Consider the following 27,194-nt stretch of genomic DNA (forward strand, 5'->3'; position numbering starts at 1 on the left):
CCTATATTAGTTCAAAGAGTAATTTATGTAATAAGATCCCTTCCTTTGTAAGTCTTATTAAATATTCCTAAATTGTACTTTAGTTTTCATTTTCCTTTCAAATTTTTATTTATTTATTTATTTTTATTTTAAAGGAGTTAATTAAAGATCATTACGTTTAATTTAGAGATAATTCATTATTAAGAGGGGAGTCATATATTGGCTGGACACTAAAAATGATATTTGAACTGCTCCCATGAACTTGGTGTGGATTATACAACTCTTCCAAGCTTGATGTGCACTAGGAAGTATTTACATGGTCCAAAATATCATTCCCCTATGCCCTTATATATATATTTGGAAGAATTAATATCCTTTTATTAACAAATCATGCAAGGAAGTGGCCAATCAGCCTCCAGTGTTAAACGACATAGAGGATAGAATTGAAAAAAAAAAAATGTTTAGTTGTGAAAAATCAATTTTATATATTTAATTTTAATAAAAATTATAAAAATATTTTTTAAAATTTTAAATTTCATATTATTTATATGAAATGAATAATAATAAATAGTTGTAGCATTATTTTCTTGTGGAAATAGTATTATTTTTTTATTTATAAATAATTACAAAAATATCACCTCATCTATTATTTTTTTAAAATATATTTTAAAAAGTAAAAAATAATTTTTACTATTTTTCTAGATTTCTAATTCTTTACATATAACCTTTAATTTAGTTGATTATGCATATAGTTTTTTCAGGTTCAAATTCAAGGATCAAAATTTATAATTTCAAATATAAATATAATTTTTGAAAAGTAAAAAAATAACTTTTTTTTTAGTCATTATTTTGAAATTTGAAACAATAAATAAAAAAATTGTTTTGGAGATTCAATAAAATTGGTATTCTATGTTTTTTTAAAATATATATATCTTCAAAAATTTAAAATAAGTTAAAATTTTTATAATTGTTTGAAAAATTTTAATTTATAATTTCAAATGTAAATATAATTTTTGAAAAGTCAAAAAATATATTACTTTTTTTGTAGTCATTATTTTGAAATTTGAAACAATAAATAAATAAAAAATTGTTTTGGAGATTCAATAAAATTGGTCTTCTATGTTTTTTAAAATATATATCTTCAAAAATTTAAAATAAATTAAATTTTTATAATTGTTTGAAAAATTTTAAAAATATAAAATGAATGATATTTTATGCAACACGGCGGTGCAAGAGTAAGATTTACTTGCTGTACCCTACAACGATCATGGGCCTCATGTGCAATTACTTGGATAGAATTTTATCCGGGACCTTTCTGTGGTTTCTTTTAAAAAATCATTTGCCCTGTTGTCTTTCTTTTCCCTCAGCTATACAGAAAACCTTCTACAGCACGATGACCATTGTCATGATCTTAAACGCAAATACTACTAAAGGGCATGCTGATGCATTGTGCCAATTGGCATGCATGTACACATCAATTTTAATTTAAACATTATCCATGGTTTGCGTTCATCCGGCAGTTTGTGTCCAACTAAAAAATACACTCATTAATGTCATGCCCGGTTTGCAAAATGGAATGCCACAGAGAAGATTAAATGAAAATTTAAACGAAGCGTATAATGAAATCAAATGATGAAGTCGATTTTGTTCCCTCCAATTCCACTCCACTCCTAAAAACCAATTGTGCAATACATACTTTCAAAGGTGCCAGAAAAAGTTTTGACAAAGGGAAGTGCAGACAAGAAGGAGCCTTCTATAGCAAACTCTGTCGAATCAAAGACGAGGAAAGACTGGAGAGATTTTCCACAATGCAACAGAACGAGGAACCGTTAAACTATCAAAGCCAGTTGTTTAAAAATGTATCTAAGGCCATTTGTACCATGATTATGCCAAATTGCAACTAATCAGCTCTTCTTTTTCTGCCTCGACCAATGTATTTTTCGGTCTTCTTGATGTCCTTTGTTGGGTTTCAAATCACCATGCTGCTCTAAGTGTTTGGGTAATGTCCTGACACAAATGGTGAAACAAAATATTCTTGGACATGACAATGCTTCAACAACATTTAGAAAAACAAAGGGCTAAAAATTTGCAGGGAATATATTTATCTAAAAAGTGAATGGATTCATATACTCCATAATGTTATTCAATTTAGTACTTGAAAGAATCCAAGAAAAGACCCAGGGAAAGCCCAGTCTTCCAATAATTAAATAAGGTGATCAGGCTCCTAATATTTTCAAACATAGGAAAATAATCTTTATACATGAGGGCTCCAATTCCCTCAACCACTACCACAGCCAAGGCAGCAGATAGAATGTCCCAGTCACCTGTTTGCCCAATAACAGTAGCAAAGGCAGTTGCACAGTAAAAGCCCATCAAGAAAAAGAGTAATTTCATTGGAAGATCTTTCCTTATCTCCTCAATTCTTTCACTCAATTTGATTTGAATAGCCTGGATGGCTGTAATTAGTCGGGTTCTGCCATTGGAGCTATTTGTCGGAGGATCTGATCTTCCATCCAGAGTGCTCTGAATAGACCATGCCATTCTCCTACACAGTTCAGACCAATTTTCAGATAATATGCATGGCCAAATTTCAAGATTAAGAAGATATCATTCATGTCATTCTTTTCTTCAGCCAAAAATTTTAAGCTGCTTTCAGTGCCAGAGAATTAAATCTGAAAAACCACTAACAAATAACTCATACTATTGTTGAGATGATTTTCAAGAAGTGAATCAGCTATACACGTCTTTTTCAATTACCATCATGCAAAAACAATGATACAAAGCAGAACAACATTATGGTCATTATAACCCACTAGATTGATGACATAGCTTTCGGCCATCAGGCCATGCGAGCATTTGTAATGGTATTGTATTCTTAACCAATCGAAATTTAATAACTTGAGAAACTGCCATCATATGGAAATACAAATTCAAACTCTGAGAATGTTCAAGATATTGCCAACTATAATTATCTCACAATATTTCTTGGAGAATCATTGAAATAATAATCCAATTTCATAACAAAAGTATAATATGACAGAACAAAAAGTATGATTGTCCATGTGAAAACTAAACAGGCATGACTAGCATGAAGTTGCTATAGAAAAGAAATCAATTTGAACGAGCTTTGCATGAGAATTAAATAAACTTGCATGTCCCTACATAAATGAGGAAGCTTCGCAATAAACTACATAAATAATATGGTGGAGCCTACTAAATAACATCTTTTTCAGGTGTTACAATAAAGATAACCAATATCTTATAAAATTTATGCACATTTTTTTCCTTTTTCATCAATTCTATTTTAGAAAAAAAAAAAATTCTACCTCGTTCTTTTTGGAAGACAAATTTATGGAGCCCAGCATGAACCAATTACTCCCCAAACAAACAAAGGAGACCACAATAGAATATACATAATGTTTATACTTTGCATCAAACTAGGATTTTGACATGGATGATACAGGATATCCTGCTGTCAGCCTGTCCACCTCTTGAGTGTGAATGCCTAGGAGCCATGGGTGTGGGAAATTTTACTAAAGGAAATAGCAATCAGGAAGCCTATCTTGAGCATATAATCAACTGGTTGCCAACGGGAAAAGGAAAAAGAAAAGAAAAGAATCCAATATGCATATTAATAGATACTTGCAAATGAAAACAACATGAACAATTTCAAACTACATAGAGGTATGAGCACACCTTTCAGTAGCCAAGTAAACAGGTCAAAAACTACTACTTTTTCTGTGTTCATGTAAAGCCATGCGTACAAATCTGGTAACATATCCTGTCAGATTATATGAGGAACAAGATACCATAGATGATAACATCTGATCAATGCGACTTACTTGGACATGCTAGCCACAAGAGGCTGGGCTACATGGAAGAAACAAAGTTGTGAATACAGCCTCCAGCTGAAAGCAAAAGTTGTTCTTTGGCCCACGGCTGGAAATCTTGATCTGGTGCACTCACATGACGGAAATCTAACATTGGTAGGATAATTAAGTAATGCCATTGTAGTTACCACTACCATGTGACAAACCTGTGAAAGTGCCAATAAAGATTCACATTAATAAACTAAACCATCAAGATATACTAATATATGGGTCACACAATCACTGTCCAAAAATTGATGGAAAGCATAATACCCTCCCCAAGCATGATCAGATACTTTAGTCCAATAAATGACCAAAATATTCCCCATCATCAGGTCAAACATAAGCATGAACAGTCCACAGCATTACAAAGGTTTTCGGATGATCACATATCAAAATGAATTATCAAAAGAGAAACAGGATGAAAATTAAATAAATAAAAAAAAAACATAAAATAATTAAATAAAATAAAAGGAAGAACCGCACAAGAGGAGCTGTGGATATCTTTACAAGATAAGAGATCAGAAAAAATAACAAGGAAATAGAATACGGAACCGGTGTAGCAATGCTTCAAATAGCACTTCGGTGATGGTGCCTCTTTAAGCAGGGCGGACCATAGGTAATGCAAAGCATAAAAAACAAAACATCATAAATAATGGCCACATCCCCACACTCAGCTTAGGGTTTTGATCTATGAGGGCAACAAGCATGTTAGAATTTTTTATTTTTTTATTTTTTTTGAGTGTGTAAATCAAATATGTAAAAGCATAATGCACTAACTTAACATCAATTTATTCATAAGATATGAGTAATTAAAACAAATAAAAAAAAAATGGATATGTTCATTGCAAGCATATTAAAATGGATAAATATTACCCTTATTCTATTTGATTGTCATGTTTTTAAAGTAATTATTGCACAATCAATCCACAATTATACAAGCACTCTCTCTCTCTCTCTCTCTCTCTCACACACACACACACACACACACCCACGCACACAGTACTTTCTACCCATGTAAATTTCTTACTCTGAGCTTTACTCTTTAACTTACTAGGGAGTATCCAAAATGCATTGTGTATGTGGTTTGTAGGATGATATTGTCTTGATTGATGAAAGTAGAGATGGGGTAGAATCTAAGCTACAATTATGGAGAAAAGCTTTAGAATCTAGAGGTTTTATGATGAAATAAAACAGAAAATATGAAATGTAATTTTAGTCATGTCAGGGCTCAAGAGGAATATTAGAGAAAAGATTAAACTTGATGGTTACAAAATTTCAATAACTTGGATATCTTATGCAAGTTGAAGAAGAAATAGAAGACATAATAAATATAGTTAAAGGACGTTGGGTAAAGTGGAGAAGTGGTTTGGGCATAATGTGTATTCTACCGTAGAATACCCTTAAAATTAGAAAGGAAATTTGTATAGAATAGCTACAAGACCTGCCATGCTATATGGATTAGAATGTTAGGCAAGTAAGATACAACATTTCCAAAAAGTAAAAGTTACTGAAATGAGAATACTTCAAGTAGTATGACTGTAAAAGATAAATTATGGAATGCACACATTTGTGGTAAGTTACGCATGGCACCTCTAACTAAGATAAGGGAAGGCAATCAAAATGGCTAGGGCACATGCAATGTACGCTAGTTAATATTAGTGACAATAGGAGGGGGAGGGTAGACTTTGAATAACATGGACTAAGGGGGCGTTTGTTTGTACTTAATAGCCTCTATTTAGAGGCCAATGCTTAATTGGTTCACTAATAAGTAAACCAGTGGTGTTTGGTTGGACTCTAACTGAGTGCTGGACATACTCTGACCAAACCAGCTTCTGTACCCTTGCTCATTCGGTCAGCAGCATGCATTTAAATTTACACATATGTCCATTCTTTCCTTTCTCGTGTTTTCCACTCTGTCCCATAAGGTTTTCTTCATTCTGTGGTGCAAGTAGACTACACACAACAATTCACTGTTGACACGCCAATGTTGCAGAGAGAAATGCATGGGATTAATTTTGAAGGAAGTGGTGATTCTATTGTTGATATACCCAAAGATCGGAGTTGCAGAGAGAAATACACGAGATTAATTTTGAAGGGGCAGTGCAAACTTCAGGTGAGCCATTTCCTTCAGTTGGGTGGCGATATCGAGGCTTGCTTCATCTACCAACAGCACGTTGACAGCGAAGGAGATGGTGTAAGAGATGCTATGACCTCTAAGAAATTTTTCAAAAAATGGGGATGACGGCATTTGAGGGGGATGTGGAATTGTTGAGGCAGGTTTGCAAGAAAATGACTGCAAAGACTTGGTGCTGATTGTCTTGGGGAAATTGGTCGTGTGGATCCAGCTAATAATGCAGGAAGAAGGGAATGGGGTTTATAGGCAAAGGAAGAAATATATATATTTTTAATAATAATTAGTGGCTGAAATTACAAAAAAAAAGAAAAAGAAAAAAAGAGGTTAATGGAGAAATAGAAATATGTATATATATATGTATATATATATATTTGTATGACATTAATTAGTGGTTCTTGTTATTTTATATTTATTTACTATTAAATAATATTTGTATTAAAAATTTTCAATTTTAACAATCTTTGTATTAAAAAATATTTTAACTAATATCTGTATGTCTTAAATTTGAGACTTTATTTTTTTATAATAAAAAAATTATTTTCATTTTTAAAACTGCTTATTCTTTTGGACAAATAATTTTACCCTTGACGCTGTAAAGGGTTAAAATAGGAAAATGCATATACTCGGAAGTTAGTTACTAAACTAAATAATTCAGCATACAAATTCAAATACAAGTTCTAGTTATATTCAGGACCTAGTTCACAGATTCCGAATTGTACTTGGTGGGTAAGGATTTAAGAGCCTTCCATTTGTAAGAGGATATTGCCTTAGATTGTCCAGAATGGCAAAAAAGGATTCAAGTAGCCAACCCACCTAGTGGGACTAAAGGCTTGGTTGTTGTTGTTGTTGTAGGGAGGCCTATCAAGTTGCATTGCACACAAAGGATAGCCCATCACCAACTTCAAACCCCTGTCCACCAACCACAGGTTTGAGCTTGGACCACCAACATGGATCTCTCATGCTCAAACCACTGATATGTCTATAAATTTGATATATTTTAGTTGAAAGCTCTAAAAGGCCTATCACCTTTTAAAATTAACGAAAAAAAAATTAGCAAGAAGATTTTATTATATATTTGACTTGACTCCAATACTAATGTTTTAGTGGGACTATTATGTAAAATGTTTAAAACTAGGTCAAATAAATAAATAAATTACAAGTTTGTGTGAGAAAAAATTTACTATTTCTTTAAATACTCACAAGAGATGCATTAATTAACAATCTGATAATACTAACTTGTTAGGAAAATATTTTATTTTGATGATATTAGTAATTTGATATTTATGTTCTATATTTTTCAACTTCAACCTTCTTCTTTCTAGTTATTTTATATTTGTATTATTTGTATGTCTTAAGTGTCTAATAGATTAATGCATTGTATAATGTATTTTGTTTTATTAATTAATTTAGCACACATAAGAATTTATCATAGATAGGAACAAAGAGAAGTTTAAATACGCACACACGTAATTTTTCTATCAATGGTGGTTTAAAACAAATGTAAACTTGTTGCTCTTACCAAATAACTTAGTCGAACTGAAGGATCCCAAATATACTAAAACTCTTTCTAAGAAGGGTTAAAAGCTTAAAACATGCAAGTATGTTAATATGCACAAGTTTGTGTGTGTTTGAAAAAAATTCACAGCTATTACACCCGCTTCCCGTTATGTAACATCCGCTACTCCCGCTTCCCGTTACACCCGTTACCATTAAGCTACCTGCTACCGCAATTTAAAACCATGCTTTTGAGCTTCACAAAACAAAGAAAAATCACCAAGAGACCACAACAATTCTAGCCCGTTGGAAATCCCCCCCAAACAACAACTTAGAAAAGAGCTCATGGAAGATGAAGACCACAGAAAGTAGTTAAAGGAACAGGCCGGAACAAGCACCCAACCATCAATAAGTGGAAGTGTCATTCACCCACAAAATCATCGAAGAACCACTACCCCAGTTTTTAATGTCTGCAATGGAGTCTTACAATGGCAGCACAGACTCAGTAGATCACATGGAGACATTTGAGGCCTCAATCCCTAATAGTCCTTTGGAGGAACAAAAGCTATAATGTTCTACTCTTTAGCAATTACCCTAAAGAAATCAACACGGACTTGGTAATTTGGTCTTGGAATGTTCATTCCATCAATTTAGTGTTCAATTCATATCATTTAATCAGTGGCAGGAGGATGAGGAAAACTACTGCAAGTTTGCGAAGGTTCTGCACAAACAAGGTAGTCCTGGTCCTACATGAGTACATCCAACGCTTCAACATTGAGGCATTGGAGTTGTTGAACTTACATCAAGGGGTAGTCATGCGGCATTAATTTATGATCTCCGCCCCTCCAACTTTATCTTCTCCTTCCCTAAGAGGTACATGAGAGCATTGCTCGAGCTCTATCAAAAGGCAAAGATGCAATGCAATACAAAGGAGACCTTAAAGGCCATTATTGAGACTGAGTGGTGAAAAGATGAGAAATGGAAGGAGACAACTTGGGAGAACACTTGACATTAGTGGAAAGAAAAGCAGAAAGAAGGGAAAGGTGTAGGGGAAATGAGAAAGCAACCAAATGAGGCAACTTGAGCATTTCACCACACTAAACACCTGTAGGGGTCAAAGAGATAATATTGACTCAAGGAAGAAACATGACTCTAATGGAAAGTGCAAATCGGCTCACGTATAGATAGGTACTGATGATTGTTCAATTAAGATAACAGGCATGACACTAAGAATTGCCAACATCTAAAGAATGTGATAGGGGCCTTTCACTGGCAAGGCTCATGGCAAGATTTGTAGGACGGACCAAACAATGACCAAATGAAAAGAAGCCTAATTGCCATGGAGAAACGCTTCCATTCAAAGGGAGGCAAGCCCAAGAAAAAAAAAGGCAAGTTACTCTCAAACATAGTTGTCAAATCAAGATTCAAATCGTGAATCAAAATTCTAATTTTGGGAATCGAATCAAATTGTAAGATTCGGTATGACTTTCCAAAATTAATTCCAAATGGCATGCATATATTGATATAAGAACAACAAACAAAATAGTAAAATACATTTAAATTTTGGTAGTAAGAAACCATATTTCATGTGTATGCTTTCCCTGAACAAATGAAAAGAGAAAGATTCTAGAAATAGTAATTAAAAAAATGAACTTTATGTTGTTAAGAGAAGGATTAGAAATCAAGAAAAAATAATAAAAACCTATTTTTGGAGTTTATCAACAATATTAAAAATATATATATTTCATGCATATTCTTTTTCAGATTAAAAAGGAAAAAAATAATTAACCTAATAATATGATAATAATTGAACAAACTACTAAAACATCAACATTTGAATCTTCACAACACAACAGAAGATGAGTACCTCCTTAGCTGATGAGTGTAACCCCCCTTATTCTCAATGGCAGAACACTATACTCCTAGAGTGACGAATGGTTTTGTTAAGGCAACATAAGATGTAAAATTCTATTTCCTCCTCTTTTTTAGCAGAAAACCGACGTAGACAAGGAATGAAAGGTGATGTAAAAATAAAAGCAGTAAAAAAATGTTTTGGGGTGTTTTAAACTAGTCAGGTTTATCAAGTTATGATAGGTTGGGAATCACAAGAATCCATAATTTAGATCAATCTGTTAGATTCAAGAGGTCAATCAATAGATTCAGCAACGATTCAGTTGTTTTTAGATTCTCTAGTAAGATTTGAATTGATTTGGTGTGGAATTGATACAAATTGTACGAATCAAATGCATGTTAAATGCATGTTCACCCTTATCGGATAATTTCAATAGGCTGTTCTACCAGATGATGAACAACCTATGTTCCCTTCCTAAACAAGTGGGATAGGATATTCACAAGTAAAAATATGTTCCGGTATGCAAAATAAAATTACAATGAAGTACAGCTTTTGTGCTTCCTCAACAGAACCGAAAAAGAGTTGGACAGTTGCTATAAAGGAAGCTGTAACTGAAACTCTAAAATTTGTTTACTACCAATAAGGCACTTTTTTGTGGCTATTTTTACAACCTATAGCCTTAAAGTCATCAACATGACACTATATAGCTTTTGTATTCATTAATGGCCTTGTTGTCCAATGCTATCATTAGAAAGCCCTTCAATCAATCAATGGTAGCAAGATCAGGGCAACCAAGGTTCTTTCACCTCAGTTTGTTGGTAAAATTAATAGGGCTATTGCAAGAGACTAGGATTAAATTAGAAACTTAAAATATAGGGACACTTACAGGTAAAAGCATGAAAATTGTAGAAAAAATAATTAGAAGAAAAACTAATATAATATGCCTTTAAGAAAATAAGTGGGAGGGGGAGAAAGCTAAAGAAATTCATAAATCAGGATTTTAAACTTTGTGCACTAGAAAAGAAAAACATGAGAATAGGGTAGGAATTATTGTAGACGAAAACTTAAAAAATAGCATTGTAGATGTAAATAAAGTAGGTGATAGAATTAAACAAATCAAGATGATCTTAGGCCAAGAGATAATAAATATCATTAGTGTTTATGCTCCTCAAGTAGGCTTAGCAGAAAATCTTAAGAGACAATTTTAGGAAGATATGGATTGTATTATACAAGACATATCAAGGACTGCGAAAATATTCATAGGCGCAAATCTGAATGGACGCGTTGGAAGGGATAATAAAGGTTACGAGAGGATACGTAGAGAATATGGATATGGAGACAAAAATGAGCCTAGGGAGATGATCTTAGACTTCCCTATGTCATATGATTTTATTACAATGAACACTTGCTTTAAGAAGAGAGAAAAACACTTAATAACCTTCAAAAGTAAACAAAATAAAAGTCAAATAGATTTTTTCTTAACTAGAAGGGTAGATCATTTATCATGTAAGGATTGTAAAGTTATCCTAGGTAAAAGCTTAACTACACAACATTGAGTTTTAGTGTTAGATATATGTATTAAAAAATGGAAGAGAAAGTATAAAATAAACCAGTATAAGAGAACTAGGCGGTGGAACCTAAAGGGAGAAAATATAATAAAATTTAAAGATAAAATGATCAAAGATGGTAAGTGGACTACAGAGGATGGTATAGATACTAATATTCTTTGGGATAGGATAGTTAACTCCATTAAAAAGATAGCAAAAGAGATTTCAGGTGAATCAAGAGGAAGATTCTCAAATAGCAAAGAAAGTTGGTGGTGTGATCAAGATGTCCAAAAAGCGGTAAAGACAAATTGGTATAAAACATGGAAAAAATGTATAAATATGGATAACTTTGAAAAGTACAAAGACGCTAAAAAAGATACAAAAAATGCCATTAGTGAAGCTAAACATAGATCATTTAATAATTTGTATGGTCGATTTGATACAAAAGATGGGAAAAGAGATATATTTAAACTTATTAGAGCTAGATAAAGAAAGGGTTAGGACCTAGGTAATGTAAAATGCATAAAAAGCGAGGATGATATTGTCTTGGTTAAGGAAGAAGACATAAAAGAAAGATGGTGAAGTTACTTTATACTATTTAATAAAAACCAAATTGAAAGGCATGAACTTAGAATTGAAAAATGAGGAAAAGACTAAAAATATGATATTTATTAACTAAATTAGAATTAATGAAGTTAAGTTTACACTAGAAAAGATAAAAAAATGGAAAAACTATAAGACTAGATAACATCCCAATTGAAGTTTGGAAATGCTTAGGTGATTATAGAATTATATGATTAACTTATTGATTTAACACAATTATAAAAACAAAGAAAATTCCAGATGGAGGAAAAGCACTTTAATTCCTATATACAAAAATAAATGGGATATTTAAAATTGTAATAAATATTGTGGAATCAAACTTATGAGTCATACAATGAAACTATAGGAAAGAGTAGTTGAACAGAAGGCTAGAAACGAAGGTTTCATAAAATCAATTTGGTTTTATGCTTGGAAGAGCTACTATAGAAGCAATATATATTTTTAAGAAGATTAATAGAATAGTTTTAGGGAAAAGAATATGGTATTTATTAACTTAGAGAAAGCGTATGATAGGGTACTTAAGGAAGTTCTATGATGGGTTTTAGGAAAAAAGGTTGTACGTAGTAGGTATACTGATGTCATCAAGATGTACAATGGAGTAATGACTAGTGTAAGGACCATAAGTGAAGAGACTAGAGAATTTTCAATCACAATAAGTGTACATCAAGGATTTGTTTTGAGCCCTTATCGTTTTACTTTAGTGATGAATCAACTGACTAGGAGTATCGAAAATGAGGTTCCATGGTGTATGTTGTTTGCAAATGATATTGTATTGATAGATGAGGCTAGGGATGTAGTAGAGGCTAAGTTAGAATTATGGAGAAAAGCTTTAGGATCTAGAGGCTTTAGGATAAGTAGAAATAAGACAAAATATATGAGATGTAATTTCAGTAATAATAGGAGAAATATTAGAGATAAAATTAAACTTGATGATGAAGAAATAAATCAAACTTGTAGATTTCGATACCTTGGATATATTATGTAAGTTGAAGGAGAAATTGAAGAGGATATAATACATAGAGTTAAAGCAAGTTGGGTAAAATGGAGAAGTGCTTCAAGTGTGTTTTGTGATCGTAGAATACCCTTAAAATTAAAAGGTAAGTATTATAGGACGGCTATATGACCAGCTATGCTATATGGATTAGAATGTTGGGTGACTACTAAACAGAATATCCAAAAAGTAAAAGTTGCCGAGATGAGAATACTTAGATGGATGAGTTGTACAACATTGAAAGATAAATTAAGAAATAAATATATTCATAGTAAGCTAGATAAGATAAGAAAGAGATGACTCAAATGGTTTGGGCACTTACAACTTAGGCCACATAGTGCACCAGTGAGGAAGAGTGAGTTAGTTACTATGAGGGGCAATAGAAAGGGTATGGGTAGACCTAAAATAACTAGAAATTAGATAGTAAGGATTTAATAGCCCTGAATTTGTCGAAAGAAATTATCCATGATAGCGTAAAATTGATGGAAAATAATTCATGTAGCCAACCCCACTTAGTGGGACTTAAAACTTAGTTTTGTTGTTGTTGTTGTTATTTGATTACGCATGAAAACTGCGTAATTTGTCATTTTAATCCGGTCTTTACGGCTTATATTTTTAATTAAATGTCCAAATTTGTCCAATATTTTAATAAAGTGTCAAAATCATCATTCTTGAACTTTATTGCACTATTTACGAAGTTTTGGTAATTTTTTGTCGCAGAAAAATTCCTGGGAACCAAAACCGATACCTGTTCGTATTTTGTGCATAACTTTTCCATTCGAACTCCGATCGAGACAATTCAAATTTCTGGAGAAAGAGGAAAGGATTATCTACAACTTTCGTGTTTTGCATTTTGTGAGAAATCAGTTCCAGAAGAGTCAGATTTGCGATGAACAGAGAACAAAAAAAATGAAAAAAATATAATAATTCAAGTCCTCTAAATGGGTCAAATCTCTCAGCCAGGTCGGGTTGGCTAATTTGGGTAGGGCAATTTTTCTCTCTTCTTTATAACTAGCCCGCGCAGCTGCTCCTCTTCTCCTCCTCTTCTTCTTCTTCTTTAATTTTTTTTCTTTCTTTCGATCTTGTCTCTCTTCTCGGCTCTCTCTCTATCTTTCTCCTTCTCGTTCTCTCTTCTCCTCTCTCCTTCTTCCTCTTCTACTTTGTTCTCTCTTCCCTTAGCTCTGTCTCACCCTCTGTTTCCCCTCTGTTCTCTGAGTTCTCCTCCGCTACACCAACTCCGACAGCATCTTCAGTCCTGCAACTCAGCCACTGCACGAGCCTCCCATGCCCGTCACAGCCCAGCTTGCTGCAACTGCCTGCTGCCAGCAACCACACACAGCAGCAACCTCTCTCTCCATAGCAGAGCACCACACACAGCAGCAACCCGAGCCTCCACAGCAACACCATCCTCTCCAGCAGCAGCTTCAGCAAGCATCTTCCCATGGATCTCTCTCTCTCTCTTTTATCTTTTCTCTTTTAATATTGATATAGGATGGTATTGTTTTTTTTTTTTTTTTTACTGAAGGTATTTAAAAAGTTTGGGTTTTGAATATTTTATTATCTTTGCAATAGTTGATTGTTTAATTATTTGTTTTTTGTATTTTATTTTATTAGTAGATTTAGTTGGAAGTTCATATTTAATTACGCTTGGTTTCATATTTAAATTAGTTATTTTTTTCTTTCCAAGATTTAATTTTTTTTTCGATGTTCGGTTTAGTTAGGACCAGTTTTATCAAAGTTCGTATTTTTATTTTCTGTCATCGTTCTTTTTTTTTTTTTATGTGTTGCATTTTGATTTGAGTTCTTGGTTTGTGTGCGTGTGTGTGTGTTTGATTGAGTTTCCATTGCATGTTTTAATTGCTTATTCGTAGTTGCCATCTTTAATAATGTGTGTTTAGGTATTTCCTTAAGTAGATTAGGATTTTCATACTTTTTTTTTATTTAGTGAATGTTAGTTTTAGGGTTTTTAAATTACGTGTTATTTAATTCATCAGAAGTAAAATTGAACAACCTTGAAAACTCTGGATCTGAACTGAGTTCAGTAACCTTTTTTTTTGCGATTGGAGAAACGTAAATTTTGAGATTAAAACCCATTCCCTGAGGAGACGATCTAACCCTTGGGCTTAATATTACACGACAAAACTCTTATACTTGGGATAACTTCCGAACCACTCATTTTTCGAGTGAGTCAAGTTTTTGGCACCGTTGCCGAGGATTGCCAGTTTTAATTTCAAATTTTGCGTTTTCCCAATTATTTTTTTGATTTTTTTTTCAAATAAATTAAAAAAAAAAAAAAAATTTCTGTTGCCGTGTTAGTGGATTTCTGCTGGCCATTGTGATGTTTGATACCCTGAGTTCGTGATAATTCGAATCGATTGTGTAGACTTTCACCTAGCACCAGTAGGGATACACATAGCACCGAGTCTAACTGCTCACCTGTTAGTCCTGCGAGTGATTCTGAATTTGAGCTGAATAATCTGTTTGGCCATTATTTTGAAGAAGTTATGGCTGCACATGCACCATGTACACTTGAAGATTTTCTACAGCCTGCACACACATCTACACCTTCATGCATTGTGTTCCCACAAGATGCACCGAATTTCTCTCTTAAGCATGGCATGTTATCTGTGATTCCCCAATTTCACGGGATGGACTCTGAAAGTCCATACCAACACTTGACCGACTTTGAGATGGTTTGCACCACTTTCATTAATAGGGCTGGGACTGATGAATACATTAAACTGCGTTTGTTTCCCTTTTCTCTGAAAGACAGGGCAAAAATCTGGTTTAACTATTTGCGCCCTAACTCTATTACTAGCTGGGCTGAAATGCAGTGTGAGTTCTTACATAAGTTCTTTCCTCTTCAGAGAACTCAGTACCTATAGGAGCAGATCAGTCAGTTCATGCAAAAAGATGGCGAGACATTCCAGGCATGTTGGGAGAGATTCAAGGACCTGATGAACATATGCCCGCACCATGGTTTCGAATGGTGGAGGTTAGTAAACTATTTTTTTACTGCTTTAACCCCTGTGTGCAAACAATTTGTCCAGTCTATGTGCAATGGGATGTTCTTCCGTAAGGAACCAGACGAGGGCTTATCATTTTTAGACTATCTCGCTGAGAGTGCCCAACAGTGGAACGCACGACCTGAACGGGTGTCAATAGCTGCCCAACCTATCCGAGCAATTAGTGGTGGGGGCAGATATGAGGTCAAAGAGGACACTAGCTTACAGGCTCTTGTAGCTGCGTTATCTAAGAAATTGGAAGTCGTGCAATCCGAAAAGTCGAAAGCTGAGATTTGCACAATTTGTGAGACTTTAGACCACAGACCTCAGGATTGTCAATTCTTACCTGTGTTGCAAGAGAGCAGATCAGATCAGGTGTCATCGGCAAATTGGGTCAACAAGACGCAGAATCAGCCGCTCTCAAACACTTACAACCCGGGGTGGCGGAATCATCCAAACCTTCAATGGAGAAATGATCAGCCTAGTCCATCATCTTCACGGTATCAGCAGGCACCTCAATCATATGCACCGCCTCCACAACCGACATACAATCCAGTCGTAGCTCCTCAACCACAGTATCAACCGCAACAGTTTTCCCAGAGCTACGCACCCCCAGGATTCCAACCAGCGTTAGTCCACATTCCAATAAAGAAAGCTTCTAATGATAGTATAGCGCAGGTGGCAACCATGCTCCAGCAATTCATGCAAATGCAAGTTACGACCAATGGAGAATTGAAAGATGCCATAAGCAAGATGAGTACACTGCTTAATACCCTAGAAAAAGGAAAATTCCCTGCACAGCCTCAGCCTAATCCCCAGGTATACAGACAGCAACAACAGTCAGTGCACAATGTTTCAGGGGATGCGTATGAGTCAGCAAAAGCAGTTATTACTTTGCGAAGTGGAAAAGAAGTTTCCCGTCCTGAATTACCAACTGATCAACAGCCAGCCGCGCCGACACTTGAGGTAGTAGATGAGACAGATAAAGGAAAGAAAAAATCAGATGAGGCTAGCTCAAGTTCTACAACGCCCGATAATAAGAAAGATGAGCCAATTAAGGAATACCAGCCGGTGGTCCCATACCCTCAGCGTTTGACGTCTGGACAAAAGAACAAGTATCATACGGAGATTCAAGAGATATTCAAGCTGGTAAAAATCAACATCCCACTCTTGGATGCCATACAGCAAATCCCTGCATATGCAAAATTCCTGAAAGACTTCTGCACCATAAAAAGGAAACTGAACGTGAAGAAAAAGGCTTTCTTAACTGAGCAAGTCAGTGCATTGATTCTTAGTCAGACTCCACAGAAACTTAGAGACCCTATGTCTCCCACGATTTCGATCTTGATTGGTGAATCTCGCATCGGGAGAGCTTTACTTGACTTGGGGAGTAGTGTGAATCTACTCCCATTCTCGATATATAAACAGCTGGGTTTAGGTGAATTGAAGAAGACCAATATGATGCTACAGTTAGCAGACAGATCCGTAAAAGCTCCACAAGGCATCATTGAGGATGTATTGATTCAGGTCGACAAATTCTACTACCCAGTGGATTTTGTTGTTCTAGAAATGCAGCAGCCTGTGTCCACCATCTATCAGACTCCTGTTATCCTTGGCCGACCATTCCTTGCAACTTCTAACGCTTTAATCAACTGTCGAAGTGGAGTACTCAAGCTTACGTTCGGGAACATGACACAGGAAATGAACTTATTTAATAAAATGCCGACTGGGCGTGAGGAATCAGAGGTACACGCAGTAGACATGGTGGATGACTTGGATGCATTGGAGTTGTTTTCAGCAGTTGGTCTGGATGGTATATGTGAAAGTGAAGCTCCTGGACAACTTGAGGTAATTGATGAGCTGTCCACAGGGATAGATGAAATACCGATCCATGATGAGCAATGGAGACCGCTGGAATTGACTATGTTAAACATCACCTATCCACTCACCGACATGTCATACGACCCTCAAGTTGATGATATTGTGAACTACTTTGCTACCAATCGAACATTACTACAAGACAAGCGACAGTTCTTTTCAGAAGTCAAGATTATATTTGAGAAGATGGGTTCTCCTAACCACAAAGCATGGCTCGAGGAATTGGATGATGCACGCTGGGCTTACCAAGCTGCAATCAAGAGAATTTCAAGAATGACTCCATACAGGTTGATTTACGGTAAGTCATGTGATGTACCTGTCAAAATTCAACATTATATATTTTGGATCATAAAATAGATTAACTTTTTACTTGATAATGCCATAGGGTTGAGAAAATTGCAGGTGCATGCGCCCACAAAATCTAAAAGGAAAGCCAATGACAAGGACTACTTAGAGAAGAGGCAGATGAAGGTGCTGCATAAATTCAAGGAAAAACAACCCTTCCTAAGTCAGCAAGAATCTCTCTGCAACTCTAAATACTGTCTGATTCCGTGGAAGCTGAGACCCCGCTGTGGCTCGTATATCGTTGAACATGCTTGTTCCCATAGCATAGTAGAACTAGTGGATCCAATGAATGATAATAATGTCAAAGTCAAGGAGCAGCAGCTCAAGCCTCCCATGATTCCATTCGATCCTAATAAGGCGGTCTTGTTTTTGCAAGACCCTAGGAGAGTTTACCTTTCTATGTTACTGCTTTCTTTATCATTTTTTTTTTCCTTTCTCTTGTTGTTTTATTTATTTTATTTGTGTCTTTCCTTTTTCCTTCCTGTTGCATTAGTCGGTAGTAATTTCCCATTAGTTGTTCACCGTGCACAATTTTATTTCCCCTACGCTTTTACATTGAGGACAATGTTCCATTTTAGTTGGGGGGGGGTGAGCATTCGCATGTGACACTGTGCACGTACACGTATCGGATTTCATATTTCAAAAAAATAAAAAATAAATAAAATAAAGCAAAATAACAAAAATTAAAATTAAAATTAAAAAAATAAAAATAAAAAAGAACGAGAGAAAGAAGGAGAAGCATTGAGGAATTACATTGCACTATGCTATGCTTAACATTGCGTATACCTTTCACATACTCGCGTATAACTTAAGAATAACACACTTGAGTCAATCATGCGTAGTTTCTCTTTATATGATTTTATGACTCCATGAAGAATCGATTGGTAGTACATTCATGTTAATTTGGTTATATAATTTCTTGTATTTACACCACATCTCACGAGGCTGAATAAACACATTCACGTGATTCATTACACTGAGGGTTTCCTGTGAGCACTGAGAAAGCACCCGTGGCAACTATGACACCTTGTGAGATATCCTTGAGCTATTTATCGTCCTTTTGAGCATTAATATCAAATCAGAGTTCATGGAACTCAATTCTCTTTTTCTGGATGATTCCTTGTACACTAGTCTTTGTTTTTGATTTGCTAGCCTAGAGGTGACACCTAGTGGGGAGATAGAAACCTAAGTCTTGTAGCCTACTCAAAATGTGAAGGTTGAGCCACCCCTAGAGATAGACTTAATTCATGGACCCTTATTCGAGCTCAATTCCCATTGATGGTATGAAGATTACAAAAGAAGTGTTATGATTGTCCTAATTGCTCAAGAAAATACAGAAAATAAAGAATGAGCAGAAAAAAAGAATAAGCAATACACATGCGCATGAAATGAAATGTCAATGTCGGTCCAAATACATATCACAAGGACACGACACATATTTTCCACGTATGAAGATTCTTCAACCGATTAATGCCTCAGATGTATTCATGACAAGTTTATGAGTAAGTTGATCTAGGGTGGTCTTGGTTGGATGTGGCGAGTAGGTGAGAAGATGCTAGGGTAAAGGACCCGACACCTCATAGATAGGTTAGATCCTTTCCAGACTAGTCCACTCCATATACTTAGCGTTGTTCCTTTTAATATGTGGGATGTTTGATCGCGACACTCCTCACATATGATGAGTGAACCTATTTTCTTTGAGTGTTCTTGAGGGTATACCAGTTAGGCCGAGTCTAAGCAACCGTTCTGTAGTTGTCCACTGGTATCCCAGGTGTACTGAGTCACACACACACACCTCGAGAGTCTACCTGTTTATACTCGAACTTATATGACTGCATTAACTCTAAATGTGCCACTGATTAACTTCATGTGAGTATACTATTCTTAAATGACATATAAATGATGAAACTTGCATGAGTGACATGCTTCGAAGTTGTGTGTACTAAATATGAACGAGCCAGTGTGAAATTCAGTTATGTTCTTGTATGTAAAACGGTATACTTGTCTCGCATGTGCATTGATTTCATGATCACTGGAGTTTGTAGTTGTAGGCACTACCCTGAAATTCATTTACGTCATTTGCTAGAAACTAACAAAACGTTAGTTAGGGGGTGTGATTACTCGTGAAAACTGCGTAATTGGGCATTTTAATCCAGTCTTTACGGCTTATATTTTTAATTAAATGTCCAAATTTGTCCAATATTTTAATAAAGTACCAAAATCATCATTCTTGAACTTTATTGCACTATTTACGAAGTTTTGGTAATTTTTTGTCGCAGGAAAATTCCCGAGAACCAAAACCGATACCTATTCGTATTTTGTGCATAACTTTTCCATCCGAACTCCGATCGAGACAATTCAAATTTCTGGAGAAAGAGGAAAGGATTATCTACAACTTTCGTGTTTTGCGTTTTGCGAGAAACCAGCTCCAGAAGAGTCAGATTTGTGATTAACAGAGAACGAAAAAAATGAAAAAAATATAATAATTCAAGTCCTCTAAATGGGTCAAATCTCTCAGCCGGGTCGGGTTGGGTAATCTGGGTAGGACAATTTTTCTCTCTTCTTTATAACTGGCCCGCGCAGCTGCTCCTCTTCTCCTCTTCTTCTTCTTCTTTAATTTTTTTCTTTCTTTCGATATTGTCTCTCTTCTGAGCTCTCTCTCTATCTTTCTCCTTCTCGTTCTCTCTTCTCCTCTCTCCTTCTTCCTCTTCTACTTTGTTCTCTCTTCCTTAGCTCTGTCTCACCTTCTGTTTCCCCTCTGTTCTCTAAGTTCTCCTCTGCTACACCAACTCCGGCAGCATCTTCAGTCCTGTAACTCAGCCACTGCACGAGCCTCCCATGCCCGTCACAGCCCAGCTTGCTGCAACTGCCTGCTGCCAGCAACCATACACAGCAGCAGCCTCTCTCTCCACAGCAGAGCACCACACACAGCAGCAACCCGAGCCTCCACAGCAACACCATCCTCTCCAGCAGCAGCTTCAGCAAGCATCTTCCCATGGATCTCTCTCTCTCTCTTTTATCTTTTCTCTTTTAATATTGATATAGGATGGTATTGTTTTTTTTTTTTTTTTTTTACTGAAGGTATTTAAAAAGTTTGGGTTTTGAATATTTTATTATCTTTGCAATAGTTGATTGTTTAATTATTTGTTTTTTGTATTTTATTTTATTGGTAGATTTAGTTGGAAGTTCATATTTAATTACGCTTGGTTTCATATTTAAATTAGTTATTTTTTTCTTTCCAAGATTTAATTTTTTTTTCGATGTTCGGTTTAGTTAGGACCGGTTTTATCAAAGTTCGTATTTTTATTTTCTGTCATCGTTCTTTTTTTTTTTATGTGTTGCATTTTGATTTGAGTTCTTGGTTTGTGTGCGTGTGTGTGTGTTTGATTGAGTTTCCATTGCATGTTTTAATTGCTTATTCGTAGTTGCCATCTTTAATAATGTGTGTTTAGGTATTTCCTTAAGTAGATTAGGATTTTCATACTTTTTTTTTATTTAGTGAATGTTAGTTTTAGGGTTTTTAAATTACGCGTCATTTAATTCATCAGAAGTAAAATTGAACAACCTTGAAAACTCTGAATCTGAATTGAGTTCAGTAACCTTTTTGTTTTCGATTGGAGAAACATAAATTTTGAGATTAAAACGCATTCTTTGAGAAGACGATCTAGCCCTTGGGCTTAATATTACACGACAGAACTCCTATACTTGGGATAGCTTCCAAGCCGCTCATTTCTTGAGTGAGTCATTATTGCAGGAGTATTGACCATCTTCTCATCAGAAAGAATTGCCATCAACTGTAAAATAGCACTATAACATAACACCTATAACCAATCCCCACCCCCAAAAAAAAAATCAATTTTATTTTCTTTGAAGACATTTGCTAGGCACAAGGAAGAAAAATAAAACCAATTTTTTGGACAAAAAAATTCAACCCTTAATGTTTATGTAAAGCCACTATAAATGTGCCACATTTGATTATAGTTGATACATGTAAGCAACATATCTCGGTGATTGTCCAGGCACATTCTATTTAGTTGTTCAGGTAGCTAGGCACCTTTCTATAAAGCAATCAATGTTACCCAAAACATTGTATGGCTAGTGAAATGCAAAGTCAACAAGGCAGAAAGAGACCTCTTCCTAAATTTTTATGCCAGGATAATACTTACATATCATGCTGCCAATCTATGCAGGAAGCAACAGCTTTGAGTAATTCCAATGACCACAAGTCATATAGCATTTATCATGCCATTTCAATAAGCTATTCTCCTAGATGAGAAACAGCCCATGTTCCTTTCATCATATAACTTAAAATTAAAATAAAATATAGCTTCAAAGCCTTCTTCAAGAGGACCACATAAGAGCTGTGCAGATGCTATAAAAGGAGCTCTGACAGAGAATCCGAGTTTGTTTACTACATGTAGACCTTTCTCTTTAGATACTTTACAGCCTATAGACTTAAGTCACCACTCACCAAAATGACATCATATATAATATCCTTTGCATTCATCAGCACCCTTGTTGCCCAATGCTATCATTACTAACACTTCCATCAATGGTTAAAAGATTAGAGCGACCAAGGTTCTTGCACCAAAGTGGGTGGGTGACATTAATTGGGTATTCTATTGCAGGAACATTGACCATATTCTCATTCTTTCCAAATTGCCATTCAAAGCAGCACTGCAATGTAACACCTCTAACTCTAACCATCCCACCTCCGTTCCACAAAAAAAAAAAAAAAAAAAGGTAAGACAGAAAAGAAATAAACCTTAATTCTTGCAAGACCCAAAGAAAGAAATGAAGCTGTTTTAAATTCATCATTTAAAGCATATTAGAAACCTGGAGATACTGCAATATATATATATATTAATCATGATTCTCAAACCTATCTATCATTTCTTAAACCATTAAAAAACACTGTTTTACAGAAGCACGTGAGAAGGGTGAAAAACCATTCCCTTTCAACGCTGCCAAATAGCTCTAGGAAACTCAAAGCATGAGCATTTGGAGCATAAGAAGTATCAACATTTAATCAAGACCAAAAGTTACAGCAAAGGCTGTACCACTGCAGGCAACCAACAGAAAACAAGACAAGATTTAGAAGTAAGAATACTAATAGAAATACCCCAACCATTACAGTTAACAATACCTGCAATCTACAATTGTAATTATGAAATCAAACAAAACTTCCTCGGAATTATAGGAAATTCTTCTATTCATCTCCAGCAAAAGACTACACATAGAAGAATTCCAAGAAGAACATGAGAAGATCAATATTTTGTTAGTGTGATTCACTGTATTCCTCCAAATTGAAGAAATTCAGTTTTTTAAGGCTCTCAATAATTTGGTTGTTCATATCTCATCCAATGCACATTATGCGGAAACTCCAATAACAGAGCACACAATATAAATTATCATAATGAACCATTGCTACAACTAGACTGGGCAGCATCAAGTTTGAAACAACTCGAGCCAATCATCCTAAGTGGGCAACTGTCCTTACCCTCTGCCACCCATGTCTAAGTCATTAACATGACAACCAACTAATTCTTCCATCCCAAATGGCTCTTTCTTCAATTATTCTAAACCCACTCGTCATTTCTGAACGGAAATATTATTCACATAATATTTTCTTATCGCATTATAGTGAATTATTACACAATATTCGGCAGCTTAAACCAAAAAAGGCGGGGGGGGGAAGAGAACGAAAGAACTTACAATGCAATGGTCGCATGTATGGTGAGCTCTCACAGCAAAATCGAAATATAAGATTTCAACTTCGGCTCACAACAATTTGGGGATTCTGCTTTGCTTCTTCTCTTCGGTCATGGGCGTTTGCATCGGATTCACCCTTACTCCTTTGTTCTAATTCTGTTGATTCGGCTTCGCGTTCGCGGGGTGTTTCTCAGAGTTGGACATAGTTGTGAAGCCAATCCGTCCTGTTTCTTCCACCTTCCACCAATGGTTATCCCGCCCCCAACTTCCCAGCGTTTTGAGTAGAATTCCTGAATAAAAACCTAGTTTAAATTTATTTTGAAGCTTTATTAAACTTTTATAATTTTAATTTAAGTTCTAAAATGTATATTCCAAAATAAGATGACGATTTGGTAGTTTTTAAATAAAATGCAACCATACATATGAGTAAATTTTATTTTAATTCTTGTATTTTAAATAGTATAATTAAAGACTTATACCTACTAATTTCCTGTAATTTTTTTTCAATCTAATTAAACTTATAAATAATAGTAATTAGTCCTTGCATATATAAATTGTTAAATTGTCATTACATTGTATCACTATTATTTGTTATAAGCCTAATATTAAAAAGAGTCTCTTGAAATTTTATTCGTGAAATAATTATGACTTCCAAGTACATAATCAACATAAGATAAATTTAAAAAATATGTACCTTTTTTTGTTCATAAGCATTAATATCTAGCCCTAAAACAAGGATCGATTCTTGAAATGCCTTTCTGGGTATTTTGAAACCAAAATCGATTTTCCTTGATATCTAATATATTGCATGAAAGGATCTATGAACAACTATGAAATGATCCAAAAATCCTTAATAAAGACTTTGAAGAGATGTTTTAGTTTTCCTTAGAAATATATTCGTTAAAGAAGGGTTTCAGAAGATGTTGATCGTAAATGAGAAAATTGGTTACGAAGAAAAACGAGGATGGATTCATAATCATATACATGAAAATTATATAGGAATAAAAACAATCTTTGATTCCTAATCTAAAGGTGGAGGAGGCTTTGATTAATTTCTATTTTTCAATTTATAACCGTTAAATTAGTTAGATGATAATTTTAACTAAATAAAATCAACAAGTTCCAAGTCCTTAATTATACAAATTAAAATTGTAGAGATTAAAATAGACTTCAACAAATAGTAAAAGGACTAACTTATCATTTCATTCTTATTAAATACATTACACAATAGTTGGGATAAATTTTGTTATTTGAAAATGGATTAAGAGCAATAAGTATATATATATATATATATATATATAAATTAAAACTGTAGAGATTAAAATAGACTTCAACAAATAGTAAAAGGACTAACTTATCGTTTCATTCTTATTAAATACATTACACAATAGTTGGGAAAAATTTTGTTATTTGAAAATGGATTAAGAGCAATAAGTAAATATATATATATATATATATATATATATATATATATATATTCTTACTATGAATTTGCCCTAACTGAATATTACTATGCTTAACTGGAATTCACTCATGAATTCACTTGGATATGGTCTACTCTCATTACTGGATTCATCAGATGAATCGTCACAAGAATCATTAAATGATTTGAATGATGAGTTTTGTACTTCATCATCGTCTCATGCCATAAGACAACCATTTGCAATCTCTTGGTCACTTGATTAACATTCTAAACTACTAGAACTGATATTGTCCCATGTAGTTGCCTTCATTGCCTTTTTTCCTTCTTTTTAGAATCCTTCTCGAGCTATGGACAAGCTGGTTTTATGTGTCCAACTTTCTTACAATTATAGCATGTAAGAGGTTCTTTCTTTGTTTTCTTTTTATTAGTTTCTTCTTCATCTGATTTTGAGTCCTGAAATTTTCTTGTAAATTTATTCTTCTTTCTAAGGACTTTTTCAAGTCTCTTGGTTATGAGGGCTACATCATTTATATCCATTGTCTCTTCATCTTCATCGTTAGAACTTTCATTTAAGGCTTTAAATACAACGGATTCCTTAGCTTTAGGTTTTCCACTTCTTTCGTTTATTGTCATCTCATATGTGAGAGAGCCTATTAATTCATCTAGGGAGGTGTTTTTCAAATTTTTTCCTTCAATTATTGCAGTGGCTTTAGGTTCCCAAATTAGTGGGAAGTCCTCTAAGGATTTTTCGGATCATCTCATAGGTTGAGTAGTTTTTCCATAAAGCATTGAGAGAGTTTATTATATAGGTGAACCTAGTGTACATACTAGTAATAGTTTCATCTGGGTTCATCCTAAAAGCTCCACACTCTCTTGTGAGCATGTCAATTCTACTATCTCTAACATCAATTATTCCTTGCAATGGCCTTAGGTTCTCAAATTGGTGGAAGTCCTCTAAGCATGTCAATTCTGATTTAAACGTTCTTGGTATCAATAGAAAGTTAAGAAAAAATCTCACAACTTTCATATTGGATACTTTTTAAGATAAGAAGTTTTTGATAGAGAAAATTGTCCATCAATGCAGATGTAAAAAAAATAACAGAATTTGGAAAAACCTGTTTTGGTGCTTTACATTTCAAAAATAATTTTAACATTTTTTAAATAACTGTTGACCTTATAAAAATATTTTTCAAGTATTTTAAAAAATATTTAGGTCCAAGTAATTAACCTAGGAGTTTCATGTATTTATATTGAAATCGTTTGAAGTACTTACATGGGACTCTTTAAAATTTATAAACTTCTAAGCACTAAGTTTTCATGTATTTCTTTTACTTCTCAATATTTTCATGCATTTGCTTTGCCTTCCTTCATGATTTGTCTTTTTCTTGAGTCTTTCTTAACTTCAAGATTTAATATACATTAAGCTTTCATTTTATTATCTTTGAAGTATAAGTTTTCACTTGAGTCACTTGACCTTAATACTTGACTCCTGAAACTTCACTTAATCAAATATATTAAGTCTCTTTGATTTGTTACCTTCAAAATAATATTCTAAGTCTTGTGCGAACAACAATATATATACATATACAAAAGGGAGAAAATAAAAAATGAATGACATCTAAAAAGGCGGGAATGCCGCACCTGCATGTAGAACCTCAAACAGCCTCACCCACAAAGTGCCAAATCAGGCAAGAATGCCGGCACTCGCACACCTCAAGCCTCCTACAAATGGAGGCTTTCTAAGAGAAAAAAGGGCAGGGCACAAACAGCCGCTGGGGGGGCTCACACGCACAATTAGTTCTCTCCTCTCGCCACAGATCCATCGATCCCACTCACTCTCTTCCCTCTCTATCCGCTCTCTCACTCTCGAACGCAATAGAAACTGCTCCCCACTCTTTCAACCTCTCTTTGCCATACCAGCCCTCACGGGCAGCCACACACAGCTCTCTCACCCTCTTCATTCTCTCATTCTCTCCATTCTCTCACTTTCTCCATTTTATCACTCTCTCCATTCACTCACCCGTAGCATCATGACCCTTATGGTGCAACTCAACACCGGCCATAACACCATTCAGTTTGCTCAGGCACGCCAGAGATGGCCACCATGTAGCATCATGACCCTTACGGTGCAACTCAACACCGGCCATAACACCATTTCAGGTTGCTCAGGCATGCCAGAGATGGCCACCATCACCATAATTTCCAGCAACCTCATCATTGCAAGTAGTCATGACCTATTTCCTACACACACGGATAGGCAACTCCGGTGCATGCACCATCTTCGGTGGCCATCCTCAGCGCTCACAACTCCCATATCTGGCCACTTCATGGCCACTTGATCCAGACTCCAACCCATAGC

At 34.8% G+C, this 27,194-nt stretch overlaps 2 protein-coding genes across 2 annotated transcripts; one reads left to right on the plus strand and one right to left on the minus strand.

The window, feature by feature from the left end:
- Positions 1 to 2,054: 2,054 nt before the first annotated feature.
- On the minus strand, positions 2,055 to 23,718 carry LOC131166452 (uncharacterized protein ycf20). Its single transcript, XM_058125039.1, has 3 exons — positions 23,416 to 23,718; positions 3,822 to 4,015; positions 2,055 to 2,524 (listed from the first exon to the last, which is right to left on the minus strand). Exons 2-3 carry the CDS (start codon positions 4,004 to 4,006, stop codon positions 2,128 to 2,130), a joined length of 582 nt encoding a protein of 193 aa, XP_057981022.1. The 5' UTR covers positions 4,007 to 4,015; positions 23,416 to 23,718; the 3' UTR covers positions 2,055 to 2,127.
- On the plus strand, positions 16,936 to 20,515 carry LOC131166719 (uncharacterized). The gene is made up of 3 exons (XM_058125293.1): positions 16,936 to 17,653; positions 17,741 to 17,826; positions 20,471 to 20,515. The coding sequence occupies exons 1-3, from the start codon at positions 16,936 to 16,938 to the stop codon at positions 20,513 to 20,515; spliced, it is 849 nt and encodes a 282-aa protein (XP_057981276.1).
- Positions 23,719 to 27,194: the final 3,476 nt, after the last annotated feature.

The sequence above is a fragment of the Malania oleifera genome, chromosome 10 (genome assembly GCF_029873635.1).
Source record: "Malania oleifera isolate guangnan ecotype guangnan chromosome 10, ASM2987363v1, whole genome shotgun sequence".
NCBI classification, from domain to species: domain Eukaryota; kingdom Viridiplantae; phylum Streptophyta; class Magnoliopsida; order Santalales; family Ximeniaceae; genus Malania; species Malania oleifera.